The sequence below is a fragment of the Eretmochelys imbricata genome, chromosome 3 (assembly GCF_965152235.1).
Source record: "Eretmochelys imbricata isolate rEreImb1 chromosome 3, rEreImb1.hap1, whole genome shotgun sequence".
Classification (NCBI taxonomy): Eukaryota; Metazoa; Chordata; order Testudines; family Cheloniidae; genus Eretmochelys; species Eretmochelys imbricata.
In genome coordinates, this window is record NC_135574.1 from 206,829,695 (window position 1) to 206,851,041 (window position 21,347).

A 21,347-nucleotide genomic window follows, 5' to 3' on the forward strand; every position below is an offset into this window, starting at 1 on the left:
CAGAATGACTTCACTGCACACCTTACAGGAAAAATGCTCCAGCGTGTAAAGAATTGCATAGCACAATGAAGCTGCTGCCTTACACTGTTCAGTGGAATTTCTTCATCGTTCCCATGAGGAGGCTGACACTAAAATTATCTTGCATGCCATCAGTGTCACAGGGAGAGGTACTACTAAGCTCTAGATTTGGCCCAAGACACAGACGTTCTAGAGCTTGCTGTGAGCTGCTACCCAAGGCTTCCACCAGATGGTTTTTGTTCCTGCTGCTGAGGAACAGAATCACTGTCTGTTCCTCTGAGATGTGTCCCTATCACCCGAGACATTAAAATACACCGCACTGCCAGGGTTCCATGCGTTTTCAAGGATGTGACGCTACTGGAAAGACTAAAGTCTCTTACTGGCAGGCACTTGATGCAGTCTCTGAAGACTCTCTCCGCACTCTGAAGGCGCTCACAATGGCTCAGACCATCACTGATGAGATCATAAATGCACTGGCGGTGTTCATATGCTGAGTTTACCATTTGAAGACCAACATTATGACGCTTGCAGAGCTACATCAGTGGATGTTTTCCAAGAAGCAGACAAATGGAGAAAACCAGCCACTGTCAAGGGGTGCATTTATACCGGCTATCAAGGGGGCAAATTGTCGAACAGTGGATTGGCTTTGGGATGACGGAGCACATCCTATCCTATCAGGCATGGATGGGTCTTGGAGGATGGACTGATCACACCAGTTGTGTGAAACACCATGCACTTCTTAATCAACCTCCAGCTAATCAAATGGTCGTGTGCAAAGACCAGATGCTCACCAGCTCACAGATGTTTGGCCAGCAGCCTGCCCGGTATGGAGATGTGCAGGTGCAGCGTAGATGAGGATCAATGTGACAACGCATCTAACAGTGACCCAAGATAGAGAAAACACTGATGATGAATTTGATGAATAAATGTATCAGTCCTACACAGCAACGACAACTTCCCTAGTGTTAGCTAAGATCAATGTCTTTTTGAGGTAAGCAATACATCACTATGCTAAAGTAAAATTTTAAAAAATGTTGATTTTTTTAAAAAACCTTTTTCTTGACTGTATAGATCTACATCATTATTCTGGGTTTGTCATGCTTGGTGCCACAGTGTCTGTGGGGGAAAAAGGCCTTTTGAATGAAACTCAACTCGACCCATTTCTGACGCTGCTATGTTGTCAAAATCTCCACCAACCAGAGGACCTGGAGGAGGGAGCCAGGAGAGGGAGTGGGGAGTGAGTCCCCCCCGCCACACATAAGTGGGTGACACCATTGAAATGATGAGTGTGTCGATTTTTATAGATCAAAGGACACCTTCCTCACCTTTCGATCAGTACCTTGCCCACGAAATGAGATTGGCTACTAGTCCGGGAGCATAATGTAATACATTTGAAATGTCGGGCAGGATGAAGGGGCAGTGTGGGGAAGAAGGTGCAAAGAGGTTTATGCTAATTGCAGATGAGGCAGAGTGGAGGTGGCGGAGGATCTCACAATAGGAGGTGAATGATGAGATCATCACTGTGGCTCTGACCCCTTTACACTGAGCAAAAGGCCCCGAGTAACAGAAAAGGACTCTAAATCCAGTGAGGGCAGAATTTCCCCAGGATGGGCACTGGGGAAGACAGCCTTCCACGGACGCATCAGGGAGGGGATACAGGCTCACATGCCTGCCCAAATTTGCGGGTTGGCTTGTACTGAGCATGCTCAGTAACATCTGCTGAAGCCTAGGGTGACCACATGTCCCGTTTGGGCCGTGACAGTCCCTTTTTTAAGCCCTCTCCTGGCTTTTTTTGGCCAAAGTAGGCATTTGTCCTGTTTGCTCTTGCCAGCTGATGATCCTTGGGCTAGCCCCAGGTGGTGTCCGGTTTCCCCTTTTGGGAAATATGGTCATCCTACTGAAGCCACTGCCCTCACTCTGCCCCGCCGTGCCCCCCTGAATCAGTAGGTATGGGTCAGCTCTGCTTACAGTTCTGGTGTAGGGGGCGTGCATGCTGGGGCCAGAGCTTCTAGCACTGCAGAGGCTGCAGGCAGTGCTTTGCAGAATGCAGGCAGTGCTTTGGCCCATAGACAGGCTTTGTACTATAGACAAGCCCCCCAGAGCTGTCTAAATTACACTGGGGGCTGCTGACCTTATCTTTCCCCCCTAGGCAGCACTATGTCAGCAGGAGAGTTGCTCCCGCCTCTCACGGAAGTACATCTCTGCATCGGAGCGTCTTCACTTCAGTGCTACAGCGACGCAGCTGCATCAGAGCAGCTGCGCCGATACCCCATTTTAAGTGTAGACCTGCCCTCAGGCCCTGAATCTCCATACCATGTCACCCAGCTGTTATATTACCAGTAAAAACAACACCCGTGTTTTCCCCTTCCAGCCTGGGTTCAGTAGAACCTTTACATGACACCGTTTGGTGAACTAGAATGCAAATACCAGACCCCTGGACCTCTATAGCCCTGATCCCAACTGGCATCAATAGGTTCTTGGGTCACAGGTCTCCCTGGTCTCTGCCCCATGCCACAACTGTACCCCTTCTTGGGATGGGAGTGGCAGGGGCCATCAACACAAGAGCCAGCTCCTGGGCTGGTTGTGAGGCCCATCACCACTGGGCACACTGGACCTCCTTTCTCTCACAGCCCTCGCTTCCTGCCTCCAAGCAGGCTGGGGTGTGCTCTGCAGGAGAGAGGATCCAGCCACTCCACACCTTTGTGGGTGTGGAAGCCTTTTCTGACACCATCCCAGCAGAACCACTGTGCCCCATACAAATACTGAGTCCTCCGCTAGGGTAGTCAACTTCTGGACGACAGACTGTATATAGGCAACTCTTTCCTAAATGGATAGAAGTAACCTTTTGACCAAATTTTCCAAACACAGGTAGGCACTGTCCTACAAAAGTGTCCATGGGCTAATTTTACCCATGCAAACCAGCACAAAAATCCGGTAATTGCACAGGCAAAGGAGTTATACACACAAATCCAGTAATTGCACTGAAAGTCTGATGCTCTAATGCAGCTTTTTGTGAGCAGGCTGGGTATACATCCTTTTTTGCAAACACACCTGTTGTGGGTGCCTTTAAAATTTGGTCTTAAACCATTAAAACCTAGACAGTGATTAAATGTCTGGACAAGATGTTTCTGTAGTGGCATAGTAATTTCTCCAAAAATAATTTAGCAATGTCATTTAGTCGTGTATAAGCTGCAGCAATCTATTATACTTTTTTGTATAGTACTTTCCCTTAGATGAGTGGCATACAGCTTTAAATCTGTTATGGCTGTAAAGATTGCAATCCTACTGTCCATCAGCATCATCTGTCATAATCTTTGGGCTGCCAGTATGACAGCTGTGAAAGTGTAGACTAAAGATGACTGGCAGAATGTTTTACATCTAATGAGTTTGGGCACAATAATAGTATCATAAATAATTCTCTAGAGGAACTCGGCTCTCACTTGAATTCCAAAAGTGAGATATTGCCTTATCAGGATCTCACAGAGCCATCTGTCATCAAATATTAGTCTTTTTGTCAATGACTGACCTGGACTGAGAGAATGGAAAACACCTAAGTGTGGAAGTGAATGCACTGCCTCATTCAGAGAGATTTAAAATGGAGTTACATCCCGGAATCAGTGATTTCAAGGTGATTCTGAAAGTGCTAAAAACTACAAAACTCCGCCAAACCACGTTGTGTCAGATCTCCACTGCAGAATGCTAATGAGACTGTCGCCAGATGAGTTTCGGTCTGATGTTCCCTGGAAATTATTTAGCAGCAAAATCTTTGGGTCGCATTGCTTGCTGGCACCTTTTTAATAGATTTGCTATGGTGCATAAAAATTAATAACTACAGCTTAAGGACAGTGTAAAACCAATATAGCGAGGAAGTATGAGCCAGTAGTTAGAGGACTAAAGTCTTTGGTTCAAATGTTTGCTCTGCTACAGACTTCCGACGTGACCTGGGGCAAGTCACTCAAGCCCAGATCCTCAACGGTCTTTCAATGGGAATTAGTCTCCTGAAGATCTCTAAGGATCTTGGCCTTAGCCTCACTGTGTCTCAGGGCAAGTCTACACTTAAAACGCTGCTGCAACGCAGCTACTCCTACGCTCCCGGCGGTGTAGTTAATCCACCTCCATGAGAGGAGGTAGCTAAGGCAACAGGAGAACCCCTCCCATCAACATAGCGCTGTCTACACCGGGGGCTAGGTCAGTGTAACTGTGTCGCTTGGGCGGGGGTGTGGATTTTTCATGCACTCTCCACCCTCCCCCAGGTGACATAGTTATACTGATGTAAGCTTGTAGCATTGGCTTGGCCTCAGTTCCCATCTGTAAAATGGAGTAACATTACTTCCCTACTTCACAGGGGGGTCGTGAGAAAAAAATATATTAAAGATTAAGATATACTCAGATATTAGGGTAATGGCAACCATATAAATACCTTAGCTAGATAAGTACGTTCATCTTGTTGCTTTTGTTCACAAACTATCCTTCTATATTTTATTGAGGGAAAAAATTGTCATTCAAAAGGCCTGTTAGTGGCAGCATATGTTTCATTTTGTTCCTCAGCTGGTGTAATTCAATATGGTGCTACTGAAGTCAAGAGCGCTACACCAGTTTACACCAACTGAGAGATCTGGCCCAGGTGGAAACCAATTAGACCACCTAGAGAGGAAAAAGGAAGCGGGGGGAGAGAGGATAGGATTAAGCTAATTTGTTCTATGTGATAAGTACACTAATTTCTAGGAGTAGTAGCGCTCCAATAACATGCTTCAGTCAGGGTACATTTTTGAAGGAACAGAGGCCTATTTTTACCTCACACAACAGATGTTGTACCAATCTGAGGTTACTGAGAAACCTATTCAAGTCACAGATTTTAAAACAGAGATATAATCATGCATGGTTTAATATCATAGCTGACTGAAGCTATGAATAATGAGAAGTACAAGACTGGGTTAATTTGTTTTACTGTAAATACCTACAGTTCTTTCCTTCCCGCTCTCCCTCCAATCAGTGTAGATGACTCAGTGCCCAGTACTGAGATTATTTTTATTAACGTTTCCCCAGAACTCTTTCTTACATCCTCACCACTGTCATTGCCCTAATTGTAACCCTTCTGCCCATCAGAGTTGGCACCAACAAGGGCCGGGTTCAATATCTAGGGGATCCATTCCAATAACACAATGCAAAACCAGCTCAAGCCCCCACCCAGTGACCTGGGACAAATATATACCACCCCCGCTGGGCACCTCCAAGAGGCAATACTTCCCTTCTCGCAAGCACATAGTCTGAGTGTAGCAAAAAGCCTTTTAATAACAGAGAGAAACAATGTGGCATTATGTTGGGGAAACACCACCAACAGGATTCATAACACAACCCATGAGCAAAAAAATACCCACCCCAAGCAAATTGGGGCATGCCCCTTTCCCTTTGGTTCTTGAATCCAGCAACCCCAAATCACCCAAAGTCCCAAAAGTCCAATGACCCAAAAATCTCTGTCCCTGATCAGGGCAGCCCCAGAGTTCGAAAGTTTATCTGTGGAGCTTTACCTCCCAACCTGGGTGGAGATGGGACGGGGGTAAGAGGCACCTTACATGATCTGAAGCTGACCACCCCACAGCTCCATAGGCCTCCGCTCCGCCAGCCACCCCACGAACTCCTTCGCTCGGCTCCGCTCCGCAGCCCACAAGCAGCTCCCGCCGTCCCACAAACTGCTCCACCAGCCTGTCCACAAGGCACTCCAGCCGTCCGGCAAACTGCTCCAAAATATATCTTCAGGCTCCCCCACTACTTAACACAACGCTCAGTGATTTCAGCTCTTAGTCAGTTCAGCTCTTTGGTGAATTCAGCTTGTAGTAGGGGAGCCTCAGTGCTGGTGCACTGTTAGCCCAAAGTGAGCTCAGCAGCCTGTAACTAGACTCCTAATGAAATCAAAATTAGCTCTGATATTCCACAGTGGAGAGAGGAGGAAGTGCAATTAGCATATAAGGCCCTCACCAAGGGGCCCATGCCACCAAGTATTAATACTTATCCCCAGCCTCTCTCAATTTACAGTTTTGGAACCCATGACCCTTGCATAGTGAGTGCCACTTAGTTGATGGTGAGTCCCTCCAGCATAACAAAAGGCCAAGTACAGTTCCAAGCACAGTTCCCATAATCCGGGTAATAACAATTTATTCTTCCTGCCCCAATAACAGAGACACTGGGGATCCCACAGCAGCCAAAGTGACCATTTGGGCAGCTATGGCCTCATTCTAGGCGGGGTAGGTGTGCCTATGCAAATGAGATCGGCCCCTGAAGTTCTTTTCCACGACTTGCCACACCTCACCACCAGATGTCAGGGTGGAGCTCATCCTGACACTGCTTACATCCTCCCCCCCAGCCGAGAATTTGTCGTCCCGACAAATCACACTCCCTTTACACCAACTCATTGGTTTCCTCCAAAGGGCCTCAGGAAGCCCACTTTAGCTTCCACAAGCCTGTGTGCTAAATGTATTGGCTCCTCACTAGTCACCCCAGGTCCATCATAAGTTAACCGTTTCACTGGTCTTATCACCCTGTCTCGTCTATTGAGAATCTCTGTTGCCGAGGTAGGGGGAACATCCTCCTGCGTGACGGATGGAGAGACTTCCCTGGAGGGTCCCTCGGCTACTGGCGTAGGCCCCTGCACTCCCAGCTCTAACGCTGGAGGGTCCAAGGTGCCCAGGACATCCTCTACCTGTGTGTCTCCATTGTCCAATAACCTGTGTGTCATCACAGGGGGGTCTCATCAGCAGCACCGGGATGTCAGAAAGGGGCCTAAATAATTGCGCCATGGGGTTTAGGGCGGAAGAGGGAAAACTCTCGTTTGGTTCAGCTGATCGAGACTGAAATCTTGTCTCCATCCCAGGATACACCAGGGTTGTGTCTTCCTCCTCAGACTCACTCTCAGATGTGCAGAATAGGGGTAAGTTAGCTGCAAGGGGCCCGCTGTCTGTGGTGGATGGCGGCTTTGGTCTAGCACCCCTGTTCTGCCCGGCTGCCCTGTCGTGGCCCATCTCATAAGGGGTGCTTACCAATTCCCCCACAGGGAGCAAAAGGTTTCTATGCACCATCCTTATTTGCCCTGGACCGTCTTCAGGTTTGATCTTGTAGACCGGCAGATCTCCCAGCTTTTCCATCACCAGGTAAGGTATTGCCTTCCATCTGTCAGCTATCTTGTGTTTGCCAGCAATACCCAAATTTCGCAGCAGGACTCTGTCCCCCGGCTGGAGCTCCTGCGAACGCACTCTAGCATCATATCGATGTTTGTTGCGGTCTGCGTTCTTCCGAGCCGCAGCGGTAGCTAAGCGATAAGCATCCCGCAGCTTTTCTCTTAGTCGGGATACATATTGCTGATGAGTTTCATAGCTATCTCCATCCTCTGATACACCAAAGCACAAGTCTATGGGTAATCTTGGTTCTCGCCCAAATATCAAGAGATATGGGGTGACTTCTCTAGCATCATTCTTTGTGGCATTGTAGGCATGCACCAGAAATGTGACATGCTGGCTCCAGGTTACCTTCTGCTCTGGTTGCAAAGTTCCCAACATATCTAATAGGGTTCGGTTGAACCTCTCTGGCTGAGGATCACCTTGGGGGTGATAAGGCGTTGTCCTAGACTTATTAATTCCTGCTATCTTCAGCAGCTCCTTCAGAAGGTGACTCTCAAAATCCCACCCTGATCAGAGTGTATCCGAGCCGGGAATCCATAGACTGAGAAATATTTGTCCCACAATACTCGAGCGACGGTGGTGACCCTCTGATCATGTGTGGGATATGCCTGTGCATACCGTGTAAAATGGTCAGTCACTACTAGAATGTTCACAACATTCCTCTTGTCTACCTCTACAGACAAGAAATCAATGCATACCAGTTCCAAAGGTTTGTTGCTGGTGATGTTCTTGAGATATGCAGCCCTCGTGGGCAGAGTTTTCCTTTGAACACATCGAGCGCAAGTCTCACATTTCCTGCGAACATCTTCAGCCATTCGGGGCCAATAGAACCTACTACGAATAAGTTCCAGGGTCCTCTCCATCCCTAAATGCCCAAAGTCATCATGCAGGGCCCTCATGGCCAGGGCTCTGTACTTTTTTGGCAGTACTAGTTGTGCTCGTTGTTTTTGTAAAGGGTCAGTGGTCATCCGGTGTAGCACTCCCTGAATCAGTTTTAGTTTGGTCCATTCTCTCAATAGTAGTTTACCCTCCAGGTTAGGTGGGACAACCGCAGCTGGGCTTCGCCCCTCCCTTTTGGCAAGTAGTGTATCACGAATGTCAATATCTTGTTGCTGGGCTTCTTGCCAGTCAGCTGCATTGAGCATGGGCAAAGGAGATTGGTCCAATGCAATATAGTTCACTGAAGCAGAAGGCATGCATTCAGGGGGCAGGCCCAAAGCTTCTGCAACACATCCCTGAAGGCTCTCACGGGCCTCTAGCTCTCGGCGACTCACACTGCAAATAGCTCTCACTCCATCTGTGGGTATCAGAGCAACTTCTGGAGCCTGCTGACGCCTGGACAATGCATTTGCATCTACATTGTTTCTCCCTGATCGGTACTGAATGCTGAACTCATAGCTAGCCAAGGCGGCCACCCATCTCTGCCCTGTAGCATCCAGCTTAGCACTTGTTAACACATAAGTCAGTGGATTGTTGTCTGTCCACACCTGGAACTGAGCACCATACAAGTAGTCTTGAAATTTCTCAGTGATGGCCCATTTCAAGGCCAAAAATTCCAGCTTGTGTGTGGGATAGTGAGTTTCACTATCAGACAATCCTCGGCTGGCAAAGGCTACATGTTTACATTTGCCTTCCACTTCCTGGTACAGGACTGCTCCCAGACCCTCCAAACTGCTCCACGTCCCACCAGCAGCTCCCGCCGTCCTACGAACTGCTCCACCAGTCTGTCCACAAGGCACTCCAGCTGTCCGGCAAACTGCTCCAAAATATATCTTCAGGCTCCCCCACTACTTAACACAACGCTCAGTGATTTCAGCACTTAGTTCAGCTCTTTGGTGAATTCAGCTTGTAGTAGGGGAACCTCAGTGCTGGTGCACTGTTAGCCCAAAGTGAGCTTAGCAGCCTGTAACTAGACTTCTAATGAAATCAAAATTAGCTCTGATATTCCACAGTGGAGAGAGGAGGAAGTGCAATTAGCATGTAAGGCCCTCACCCAGGGGCCCATGCCACCAAATATTAATACTTGTCCCCAGCCTCTCTCAAGTCACAGAGTTTTGGAACCCATGACCCTTGCCTAGCGAGTGCCACTTAGTTGATGGTGAGTCCCTCCATCATAACAAAAGGCCAAGTACAGTTCCAAGCACAGTTCCCATAATCCGGGTAATAACAATTTATTCTTCCTGCCCCAATAACAGAGACACTGGGGATCCCACAGCAGCCAAAGTGACCATTTGGGCAGCTATGGCCTCATTCTAGGCGGGGTGGGTGTGCCTATGCAAATGAGATTGGCCCCTGAAGTTCTTTTCCACGACTTGCCACACCTCACCACCAGATGTCAGGGTGGAGCTCATCCTGACACTGCTTACATCATGAAGTCGGTATATTGTCACAAAGTTATGGTAGAGTACAAAATCTTGATCACGTTAATTCTACTTAATATCTGAAGATTTAATTCAGTTTCAACATCCTTAAATGGCTGATTTTAGTTTTATTTGCTTATGTAATGTACAAATGATGTGACAAGATATGTTTTTTATTGCTGCTCCTTGTATTTGTCACAAATTGTGCCTTCCAATTTTCCAGTTTGTGCTTCTGTGGAAGTTGCACCAGCTCAGTTATGTACTTTCAACGCTCTATAATCATTATGACTTTTCTTAAAGACTGCTGCTGTTGCTTGCTTTGTGAATCACCACAAGAGGCAACATTTCCATAAATCCGTTCTGAAGGGGAAAAATACCCTCTCCTTTTACATTTCAGACCTGTTTCCTTACTGTGTGCACCCATATCCTTTCTGTGGAACAGGGGGGAAAAAATCTTAAAAAGTCTTGGTAGCAACACCTTGCTTAATTTTCTTTATACAGCTGTTTTCTGGATGAAATGTGTCATATAGCTAGAGCCAGAGGAGAATTTTTTTTACATAGTTTGTAGTTAATTGAATAATGCATTTGGAAATTATACTTAAGGCAAGATTGCAAATTACCAAGGTGCACTAAGGAAGGGGCAGTGCGATGCAATGCCCCAGGAGTCAGAATTGGGTTCTTGGTTCCCACTTTGCTGTCTATTGGTTTTATACTGCTGCCCATCAGCACACTGTCTGATTGTCTTCAACATAAATCAAGAGTCCTAATGGACTTCATGGAGTCTCTGAACTTCTTTTTCAGGGTAAAAATTCTGCCTGGGGTAAGGTTTTTTATTTTGTGTTTGCTTGGGGTGGTGGTGTAGGGATTTAGGAATAGAAGAGGGTGAAAGTATTGTGGTTGCTTCAGAGGGTAAGTAATCTGCTATTGATCTATACCAGTGGGTCCTGTTGGGTTCCAGGAAGGAATTTCCCCCCAGGGCAGCTTGGCAGTGACTAGGCATTTTTTGCCTTCTGCTGCATTGTGTAGATGTGGGTCATGCGCTGCTACTTACAATGAAGGTGTTCTGCATGGAGAAAAAAAAGCAGTACCTTACGCTCCTTTACTCCCCTCCACCAGTATGCAGAGTAAGCAACAATCCTGACCTTAAAAAATAATGTTCTTTTCAGGTTTCAAGAAGTCTTCTTTCTTCTTTGTAAATTCACATCCTCTAAACAAGCTTGTTCTGAAAATCCTTCTGATTGATTTTACACAATTTATTTCTTTAGTTAAATTTATAAAATGATGCCCATACTTATAATTATTACTAATAGGAAATCATAATTCCAATCATAGATCCCAAGATCTGGGCACTTCCACAAAAATTAAAATTCACCATAACCAATAAAGCAATTCTTCCTGAAAGTTGATCAAATGGTTATGGATAGATTGTAAAACAGACAAGGTGGGTGTGGTGGTATCTTTTATCAGATCAACTTCTGTTGTTGAGAGAAACAAGCTTTTGAGTCACACAGAGCTCTTCTTCAGGTCTGGGAAAGGTATTCTGAGCATCTCAGCTAAAAGCAAGATGGAACAGTGACTCACTAATCCTCCCTTTTGTCCTATCACTGTAGGGGTGCTAATGGGCCACTCTACCTTGTATTGTACCTTATGTCTATACTGGCAACTGAACAACAAAACTTCTGTCTTTCAGAGGTGTTAAGAAACATCCGCCCGCCCCCCAGAAGACAAAAGTTTTGTCGACAACAACCGCCCGTGTGAACAGCGCTTTGTTGGCAGGAACGCTACTCATTTGGGGGTGGAAGTTTCTTGTCAGCAGGAGAGCTGGCAAACAGTGGCTACACTGTGCACCTTCTTGCAGCCCGGCTGTAGCAACACACCTGGGTCGTTAAAGCTGCATAGTGTAGACATAGCCTCAGAAAAGGTGGCGAGTACTTCTGCAACACAGCCGATTCCACTTGCGGCCTGCGCTGAGATGTACAAACTCCATGCGAGTCAGAAAAGGGTTAATGGCCTGCTGGGGGCCCAATCAGCCCAGCCCCATGACACCCAGGACTAGGTGCCAGGCTTCAAGAGAGGAGCTAAAAGCAAAGAGGGCCGTGTCGTGGGTTGTGGGGTGAGGAGCTGAAGAAGAGTGCTGTCTAGCCACCCCTTCCTGAGGGAAGGTAGGCCTAGGACGACCATCTTGGCTGGTTGCCAAGGCATGCCTCAGGTTGGCGTGCGTGCAAGAGGGGTGGGAGCCTTTGTTGTCTTGGTCTGCCGTAGCGTGGGGAAAGGTGAAGGGGGGGGGTTGCTTTTGTGTTTATTGGGGTTTTAAGTCCCCTGGAAAGGCGGGGGGGGGACACTTTTAGCAGACTTAGGGCCTGGTCTGCACCACAAACTTAGGCTGAGCAAGGTGAGTGTGTGTGACATTCCTGCTACGGGGGCGTGTCCTCAAGCAGCCCTGGGGTCGATCCTGCTGGAGCCCTTCTGCCACAGCAACGGTGTCATGTCCCATATTGCAGCTGCCCCGATGGGCCGCCGGGGGGGTGCTTCTTATTTTGCTGCCCTGTCACGACTGGCTGCCTTGCTGGGCCGGGGTAGCGACCTGGGGGCAGCAGGGGGCACTTGTATCCCCTCTGCCCCTCGCGGTGGCCCTGGCGGGTAGAGCCTCCTGCCCAGCCAGCCCCGCCCTGCCCAACCCCCCGTCGCCGGCAGCAGCTCTCTCATGCCCACCTGAGGGCAGCGGCTTCGGCAGATGCCACCGAGCATGCTCAGTCCCTGCGAGCACGCGCAGGAGCAGCGCGGCGGCCCGTCCTGTCAGGCCGTTGCGAACGGGCTAAAGGGGGCGGGCGGGCCCACAACAGCCGACGTAGGCTGGCGGCCCTTGGCGCCTCCTGCAGGCTCAGGCCTGCGTGTGGCCACGGGAGCCGTGCGTGGGAAGGACCAGGGCTGGCCCCGCCTCTAGCCCCTCTGAGGTGGTGGGGGGGGAGGAAGAGAGCCCGCACTGCGCATGCCCGAATATGGCCGCCCGAAATCACGTGACTTAACCCGTTCGCCACCGCCCCCCAGCACTTTTTTCCCTATCATGCCTCGCGCTGCCCCTTGCCCCGGAAGTCCGGTTGCTGCCGCCGCCGCCGCCTGGATTCCAATTCAGCTACGCGGCCGCGGCTGTATCCCCACGCGGGGCCATGGGAGTCCCGGCCTTCTTCCGCTGGCTCAGCCGCAAGTACCCCTCCATCATCGTCCACAGCGTGGAGGAGAAGGTGAGGCCGGCGCCGCCCCATCCCCTCCGTCCCGGGGCTCCTCCCCAGCAGCCCCCCCCCCCCCCGCACCTCCCGTCCCGGGGCTCGGCCTCCGTCCCCCAGCCGCCCGCCCCCCCGGGGATCGGCTCCCAGCCGCCGCCCCCTCGTCTCCAGCCCAGGGCTCGGCCCCAGCCACCACCTGCTCCCTCCCCCCGGCCCCCAGCAGCCTCCCCCCTGCGTTCCGGGGCCCGGCCCCCCGTGAACCGCAAACACCCCCCCCCGCCCCAGTCCCAGCTCCCGCTGGGTCCGCGTGGACTCCGGGAGCTGCACACGGGGCTGACTCTGTAGCCATCCCGACCCCTTGGCTGAGCTGGGAGCCCCCTTGCCGCTGGGCCCGGAGCTCTGGTTGATCTTCAGCTCTCCCTGCGTGAGTCTCCTGAGCCCAGGCTGCGCGTGGGGATACAGCTAGTAGCTCTCCAGCCGCGGCAGCCACAAAATCTTCCTGCGTGGAGAGCTGGGTTTCCCCTGACTGCATTGCACTGTGTGTGTGTTGTGGATGTCTCTTCCCCCCACCCCCCATTGTGCTAGGCACTGTACAAGCATGTAACAAAGACACCACCTCTCCCCACTTGTGAACAAACCCAAAGGACTGAAAAGCTCATTAGTACTCTGCCGATTCGTGACCTTACTTGCTATGTTAAGGTGCACGGTCAGTTGTCTTTTGATACGTTTTGGTAGATTGATTTATATCTAGCAAATGCTGGTGTGTCATATGTTGTGCTAACTAATCCTGTGGCACTGTGTAAGTAATAAATAATAGGGAAGAAGCTGAATAGTGGTGCCATGACATCCTCCAGCATCTGCCTGTTAGTTCTTTGAATGGAAACTAAAAGTTTTCTTATCACGTGACTGCTGCTGTTTCCAAATGTTCTGAAAACTGGACCTTTTATGTAGCATTTCTTATTGTATTTTCTGCAAAACTCAAGAGAACTAAACTCGTTTGCTCCTAAGCTACAGTTAGTATCAAGTAATGGTTTTTGTGTTTCTCCCTCCCGTGCCCTCCTGGGATCGTAAGTCTTTACTTGCTGACTTTTCGACTTCCCCCCGTGGTCGTTTTGCGTGGCACAGAAGCTAGCACTTCTTATATTTGTTATACTCGCTTTTAGTTCTATTTATGCCATCGTCTTTTATTGGCACTATCATTAATGACAATTTAACTTTAGCTACCAGGAAATCATTATTGCTTAATGACTGACTGGATGAATTGATAGCCGAAAGTGAATCTGAAGGTCTTTAGCACGTCTGGTCATTAATTGCCGTGAAATGTCTGACCCGGAGGTCACTGTTGCTGCTATTAAACTTTGGCAAAATGTGGAAAAAGTAAAGGAAAAAATACTGTTGAAAAGCTGAATGGCCTGATGCTGTGGAGATGGTGTTCTGTTTACAGTGCTAATTTCTTTTGGGCTGTTAGGCCTGTACAATAAGTAACTAATAGAAAATATTCTATCAGATTTATAATTGTTAGCAAACTGCAGAGATGTGGAGAGATCACAAGAGTTTTTTTAGCAACTAAGACCACTTCTCAGCTGCAGAGTTTTAGGTTTTAAAGCAACAAACTTAAATGTAGTTTTACAATACTGATACAAAAATGTCAGTGCTTCATCATAACCAATTACAAGTAAACTTGTGTATGCTATGATATAAAAGTAACAGTTATAGACTACATACTTTAGAGGTGGAAAATGATGTAATGGGAAATTTTGGGGGAAGAATGATTGAACACATTTTGTTCACTTTATTTTTTCTCCTATATAGTCCTCAAACCACTTAATCATGCTTGTACGTTCGCTCTGAATTTCCTTCAATTTCTTCATAATATTTTTGGGATTGAGAGGTATAATTGTGCTCTGACTTCTTGGAACATTGTCAAGTGTTTCATGATCTCTCACATATCCATTCCATTCTTCTGATATTTAAATGGATGATTCAATAGCTTGGTAAGGAATACTGTCTAACAGTTTTGGGTTTTTTTTCTGTCAACGATGAGGTGGGTGAGGATTAACTTTCCCTTACAGCAGTTGCTTGAGCTTACGTACTAGTTTCTAGATTAGGAGTGGGCAAACTATGGCCCGGGGACTGCATCCAGCCCTTCAGACTGCTCCAGCCCTTGAGATCCAGCCAGGGAGTGGGGTTAGGAGGTTGTCCCGCTCCATGAATGCTGGGGCTCCTGGAAGCAGTGGATTGTCCCAGCTATGTAGGGGTAGCCAGGGGGCGCCACACACTGCCCCTGCGGTTCCCATTGGCCAGCAGCTGCGGCCAATGGGAGCTGTAGGGGCAGTGCCTGTGGACAGCGCAGCGTGCAGAGCCACCTGGCCTTGCCTCTGCGTATGAGCCAGAGGGAGGGCATGCCGCTGCTTCCAGGAGCTGCTAGAGGTAAGCGCTGTCCGGAGCCTGCACCCCTGACCCCTCCTGTGCCCCTGCCCTATCCCTGATCCCCCTCCCACCCTCCGAACCCCTTGGTCCCAGGCCGGAGCACCCTCTTGCACCCCCAACCTCTCACCCCCAGCCCCACCACAGAACCCGCACCCCCCTGCTGAAACCCTAACTCCCTCCCACACCCCAACCCCCAATTTTGTGAGCATTTATGACCCGCCATACAATTTCCATACCCAGATGTGGCCCTCAGGCCAAAAAGTTTGCCCATCCTATTCTAGATGAAGGTCTAAAAACTGCAGCTTTTTTTGCTTCAGTGTGAAAAATCAAGCAACTCTTTCACTTTTCTTTCACCTTTCTTGGGTTGGAATAGAAGCCAAACACTTTCATGCTCTCCATATATGTTAAGGGAAAAAGGACAAACACACAGATTGCAGATTGGTAGTTTTCAAAATGGTTTCTCTTCTCTTTTTTTGAATGAGCTTCACAAAGATAACAATGACAATAAAGTTCACATTGAAGATGACATTTGTAAGTACTTTACTAGTTAAGTAGCACTTACATAGAGAATTTTATTAAACTAAGGCAATTCACAAGCAAAAACCTTGACTTAATGTTAAGGTTGCTCTCATAAATATACTAAACCATAAAAAAAATTAGGGATTTAAGGATTAAAAAGTAGTAAAAGGCTGCAAAGTCAAGCACTCAAATTAGGAAATGCCAAAGTGAATGTTTCCTGTGCAACCTTAATTTGGCCCCCTTGTGCATATGCATTATGGTAGTCTTACATGAGCTCTCTTTTAAACCAAACACGACCCAAGTTCATTCGGGTAGGATGGATATGCTATGGGAATGAATCGGTGTAGTGAGGAAGTCTGTTTTCTATAGGGTCCCTGCCTTTTTTTATTGCAGAAGTTGAAGGTTTGTGATGAATGAGGCAGGGGAGTGTAGGAAGAAAGGGGATGGCCTTGTGGTTAGGGCAGTTGACAACTGCCCTAGAGACTGGGGTTCCATCCCTGCCTCTATCAGAGGTCCTTACCCCCAGATTTTTCACAGGTAGTCACTTCTGCATCTAATGAAAGGCTGTATCATAATGCATACACACAAGGCAGCTAAATTAAGGTTGCGTGGGCAATGTTCATTCTGGTATTTCCTAATGTGAAAGTACTTGATTTTGCTATCTTTTTAATCCTTAAATTTAATCCTTCATTTTGTATTTCCTAATTCTGTATGGTTTTTATCTTACTGATGAGAGCAGCCTTTGTTTGTGTATAAACCATTGAAAAGCTGTTTTTATTTGATCAGACATCTGTGTAAGGGTAAAAAACAATACATAAAATCTTCACCTTACTAAGATTGTGATCACTTTCCCATCTTTTGTAACTAAAATTTTCACATCCTGGAATAAAATTGGACAGCTCTCTGAAGCGTTTAAAGTATAATGGTGAGAGTGACTAATGTTTGGGACCACACTTAATGAGATTAGATAGAATCGTGGGACTAGAAGGGACCTTAAGAGGTTATCTAGTCCAGTCCTCTGCACTAATGTCCAGAGTGATTATTATCTAGACCATCCCTGACAGGTGTTTGTCTAACCTGCTCTTAAAAAAAAATCTCCAGTGATGGAGATTCCACAAACTCCCTAGGCAGTTTAGTTCAGTGCTTAACCATCATGACAGTTAGGAAGTTTTTCCTAATTTCCAGCCTAAACCTCCCTTCCTGCAATTTAAGGCCATTGCTTCTTGGCCTGTCGTCAGACGGTAAGGATAACAAGTTTTCTCCTTCCTCCTTGTAACCACCTTTTATGTACTTGAAAACTGTTATCATGTCATTTGTGTCCTTCCTCCCCCCCTTCTCTTCTCCAGACTAAATAAACCCAGTTTTTTTCAATCTTTCCTCATTGGTCATGTTTTCTAGACTTTTAATCATTTTTGTTGCTCCACTCTGGATTTTCTCGTTTGTCCACATTTCCTGAAATGTGTTGCCCAGAGCTGGACACAGTACTCCAGTTGAGGTCTAATTAGCGTGTAGTAGAGCGGAAGAATTACTTCTTGTGTTTTGCTTACAACATTCCTGCTAATACATCCCAGAATGTTTTTTTTTGTTTTTTGGTTTTTTTTGCAACTGTTACACTGACTCTCATTTAGCTTGTGAACTACTATGACCCCCCGATCCCTTTCTGCAGTACTCCTTCCTAGACAGCTATTTTCCATTTTGTGTGTGTGCAACTGATTTTTCCTTCCTAAGTGGAGTACTTTACAGTTGTCCTTATTGAATTTAATCCAATTTACTTCAGACCGTTTCTCCAGTTTGACCAGATCATTTTGAATTTTAAACCTCTTGTGGAAACAGTTTATGGCAAATTTAATTTGTCTGATCCTGATGTTCTTACATTGAATAGTGACTTACTCCAGGAGTGAATCCTGTTTTCCATGGGACGCTACATGGAATAAAGTATATTTGTGATTGTTGGTATCGAAATCTGGCCATAAATTCAAAAGTTGAGTTGGATCTCATGGAAGCTTGTCTCTTTTTGAAATATTAACAGGTCGATCCTTGCTCTTTTATTTTACAAAGAGAAATAAATTGGTTAATCTTAAATCAAGCAGGAATAAGAGAAAGATTGAAGATGCTACAAAATCCTGGGGAGAATATTAATCAAATTCACATGACCTAATAAAGTGACAGCTAGAGTGTCATATCCGGAGATCTATTTTCAGTTGTTTGAACAATTTAGTTATATCACAAGAGACATCGTTCCCAGATACTTCAATCCATTACAAGACTATTTTTCATTGAAAATTTGATGGCGGCGTATTGGTTATATGAGCATATAAGGGTAAAGTTAAACCAAGCTACTTTACAAAATCTTTAAAAAGAGCCTGAATATAAGCAAAATATAATCTTGAGGGTGAAGCGAAATATCACTAGAGGGCAATTTTATGTTCTATGTCATATAGTTGTAAGCCTTTTATACCTGAATCAGTTAGCTATAGTGAGGTGTTTGATTGAAAGAACAAATAGAAGTAAAGAGAAGATGGCTGTCTTGTCCCATTATATAATCAGAATGAATACTGTTTTGTTTTTTTAAAGTGACACTCTCAGTTGACTCGAAAAGCTTTATAATATTAAATTATTCAAAGTTAGCGTAGAAAAAAACTTTTGCTAATAGACCCACTCATACATTTGTATCAGATGCATGTATCAATGCATCTGATACAAATTTTTGCTTAATTCTCCATATTACATAATGTTCTTATTTCATGATTAGTCAGATAGTCTGAGATGTACCTTGACTGGTCTGGATGCATAATAGAAGGGAGAATCAGAGAGAGAAAATTAGCTTTAAAAAAGGCTGAAATTATCCTGATCATAAATCTTACCATCTGATTTATTTTATCTTCAGTATTTTTAAACGTTGATTCGTGCTTCAAGAGAAAATACTGGCAGGATTCCTTGTTTTCATGAATATGGACTATCTGTAAGAGATGTGAAGCAAGACATTATTTTATGGCTTTTAAAACTGGAGTAATAGTTCTTCTGGACCTGGTGCATGATCTGTGGTATTTTCTGCTTTCAGTTCTCTATTTGAATCTGGTAATACAAGGAATGTAAAGTCTTATCCAAAAACGTCAAGATCTGGGAAACGGATGATTTCATTTTAAGGATGTAGTCAGTGATGATAGTGTATAACAGTAACTCAGAAAAGATTTGATAAAGGTTCTTTCAGACTACTGAATGATGCCACATGAGTTCGAAAATCCACTAACAACTGCCCTCTTTTATTCCTGTGTTCATAATCTGAGCATAATAAAGTGAAGTTTGAACTATATTTGTAATTATTAGGGCTGTTGATTAATCGCAGTTCACTCATGCATTAGCTCAAAAAAAAAAACAATCGCGATTAATCACACTTTTAAACAATAGAATACCAATTGAAATTTATTAACAATTTTTGGATGTTTTCTACATTTTCAACTGTATTGATTTAAATTAAAACACAGAATACAAAGTGTACAGTGCTCATTTTATATTTATTTTTATCACAAATATTTGTGCTGTAAAAACCAAAATAAATAGTATTTTTCAATTTACCTCATACAAGTAATGCAGTCTATCATGAAATTTGAACTTACAAATGTAAAATTACATACAAAAAATAACTTCATTCAAAAATAAAACAATGTAAAACTTTAGAGCCTACAAGTACACTCAGTTCTACTTCTTGTTCAGCCAGTCACTCGGATAAAAAAGTTTTTGGTTTTTTGCAGGAGATAATGCTGCCTGCTTCTTGTTTATAATGTCACCTGAAAGTGAGAGCAGACATTCGCATGGCACTGTTGTAGCTGATGTTTCAAGATATTTACGTGCCAAATGCACTAAAGATTCATATGTCCTTTCATCTTCAACCACCATTCCAGAGGACATGCATCCATGCTGATGACGTGTTCTGCTCAATAACGATCCAAAGCAATGCAGACCGATGCATGTTCACTTTCGTCATCTGAGTCAGATGTCACCAGCAGAAGGTTGACTTTCTTTTTTGATGGTTCGGGTTCTGCAGTTTTCGCATCGGAGCGTTGATCTATTAAGATTTCTGAAAACGTGCTCCACACCTCGTCCCGCTCAGATTTGGGAAGGCACTTCAGATTCTTAAACCTTGGGTTGAGTGCTGTAGCTTTAGAAATCTCACATTGGCACCTTCTTTGTGTTTTGTCAAATCTGCAGTCAGTGTTCTTAAAACGAACAACATGTGCTGGGTCATCATCCGAGACTGCTATAATATGAAATACATGGCAGAATGAGGGTAAAACAGAGCAGGAGACATACTATTCTCCCACAAAGAGTTCAGTCACAAATTTAATGAACGTATTTTTTTTTTTTTTAATGAGTGTCATCGGCATGGAAGCATGTCCGCTGGAATGGTAGCCAAAGCATGAAGGGGCATACGAATGTTTAGCATATCTGGCATGTAAATATCTTGCAGTGCTAGCTACAAAAGTGCTATGCGAATGTCTGTTCTCACTTTCAGGTGACATTGTAAATAAGAAGCCGGCAGCATTATCTCCCATAAATGTAAACAAACTTGTTTGTCTTAGCGATTGGCTGAATAAGTAGTAGGACTGAGTGGACTTGTAGGCTCTAAAGTTCTACGTTTTGTTTTTGAGTGCATTTATGTAACAAAAGAAAATCTACATTTGTAAGTTCAGTGTTCATGATAAAGAGATTGTATTATGATACTTTTATGAGGTGAATTGAAAAATGCTATTTCCTTTGTTTTTTACAGCACAAATATTTGTAATAAAAATAAATATAAAGTGAGCACTGTACACTTTGTATTCTATGTTGTAATTCAAATCAATATATTAAAAAAATTAATTGCGATTAATCGCACTGTTAAACAATAATAGAATACCATTTATTTAAATATTTTTGATGTTTTCTACATTTTCAATCACTTGACAGCCCTAGGGATTGTATCAGGCTGTTTAAGAATATTCTCAACTTCTACCTTGAGATGCAGTGTGTACCGTGTCTTATAACTGAGAAGACTTTAAATCCCTTTCTTACTGCAACTTTTTTTTTTTTGCTGAAAGTGTTTTTCTCAGCAGGTAAACGAAGGTGATGCCCTAAACTCACTTCAAGGATAAAATGTTAGGGTTTAATGCTCCATTATTACAGTCAAACTATAATTTTACTTGCTTAAGATGGTGCTATGGGAATCTTAATATATACACACCAGTTGAGTGACCAGCAGCGTTATTGAGTTAAAACAGAAACATTCAGACGCATGAACTGAAAAGTTTCCAGTACTGAAACTTGTCCTGTTGAGTTAACTTTGTTCTTGAGAATCAGTGTTTAAGCAAAATCTTTAGCCTGATCTTCAATATGTTACTACACAAACTTCATTTTGAAGCGTTCCTGGTTGCTATGTCTGTAACGTACCTGATGCACAGCTACAAAAAGCTAGAAAATGAAGTCATGTGACAAAACATACACTCCACTCTCCCACCCACGTGCAAACACCTTACTATTAACATAGCTGTTATACACCAGGTTATCACTGCCCCCACAGCCTTCTTTCTTGTACACACTCCTTCTCTACACTTCCCTCTCCCAGCAGTAATAGTTAAAGATAGTTG

General features: G+C 45.3%; 1 protein-coding gene across 1 annotated transcript in view; it reads left to right on the top strand.

The window, feature by feature from the left end:
* Positions 1–12,635: 12,635 nt before the first annotated feature.
* The window catches only part of XRN2 (5'-3' exoribonuclease 2), an 85,847-nt gene continuing 77,135 nt past the window's right edge, over positions 12,636–21,347 (top strand). The window contains exon 1 of the mRNA XM_077814162.1: positions 12,636–12,792. Coding sequence (XP_077670288.1) covers positions 12,718–12,792 — 75 coding nt within the window. The 5' untranslated portion in view covers positions 12,636–12,717. The remainder of the gene's footprint in view (positions 12,793–21,347) is intronic.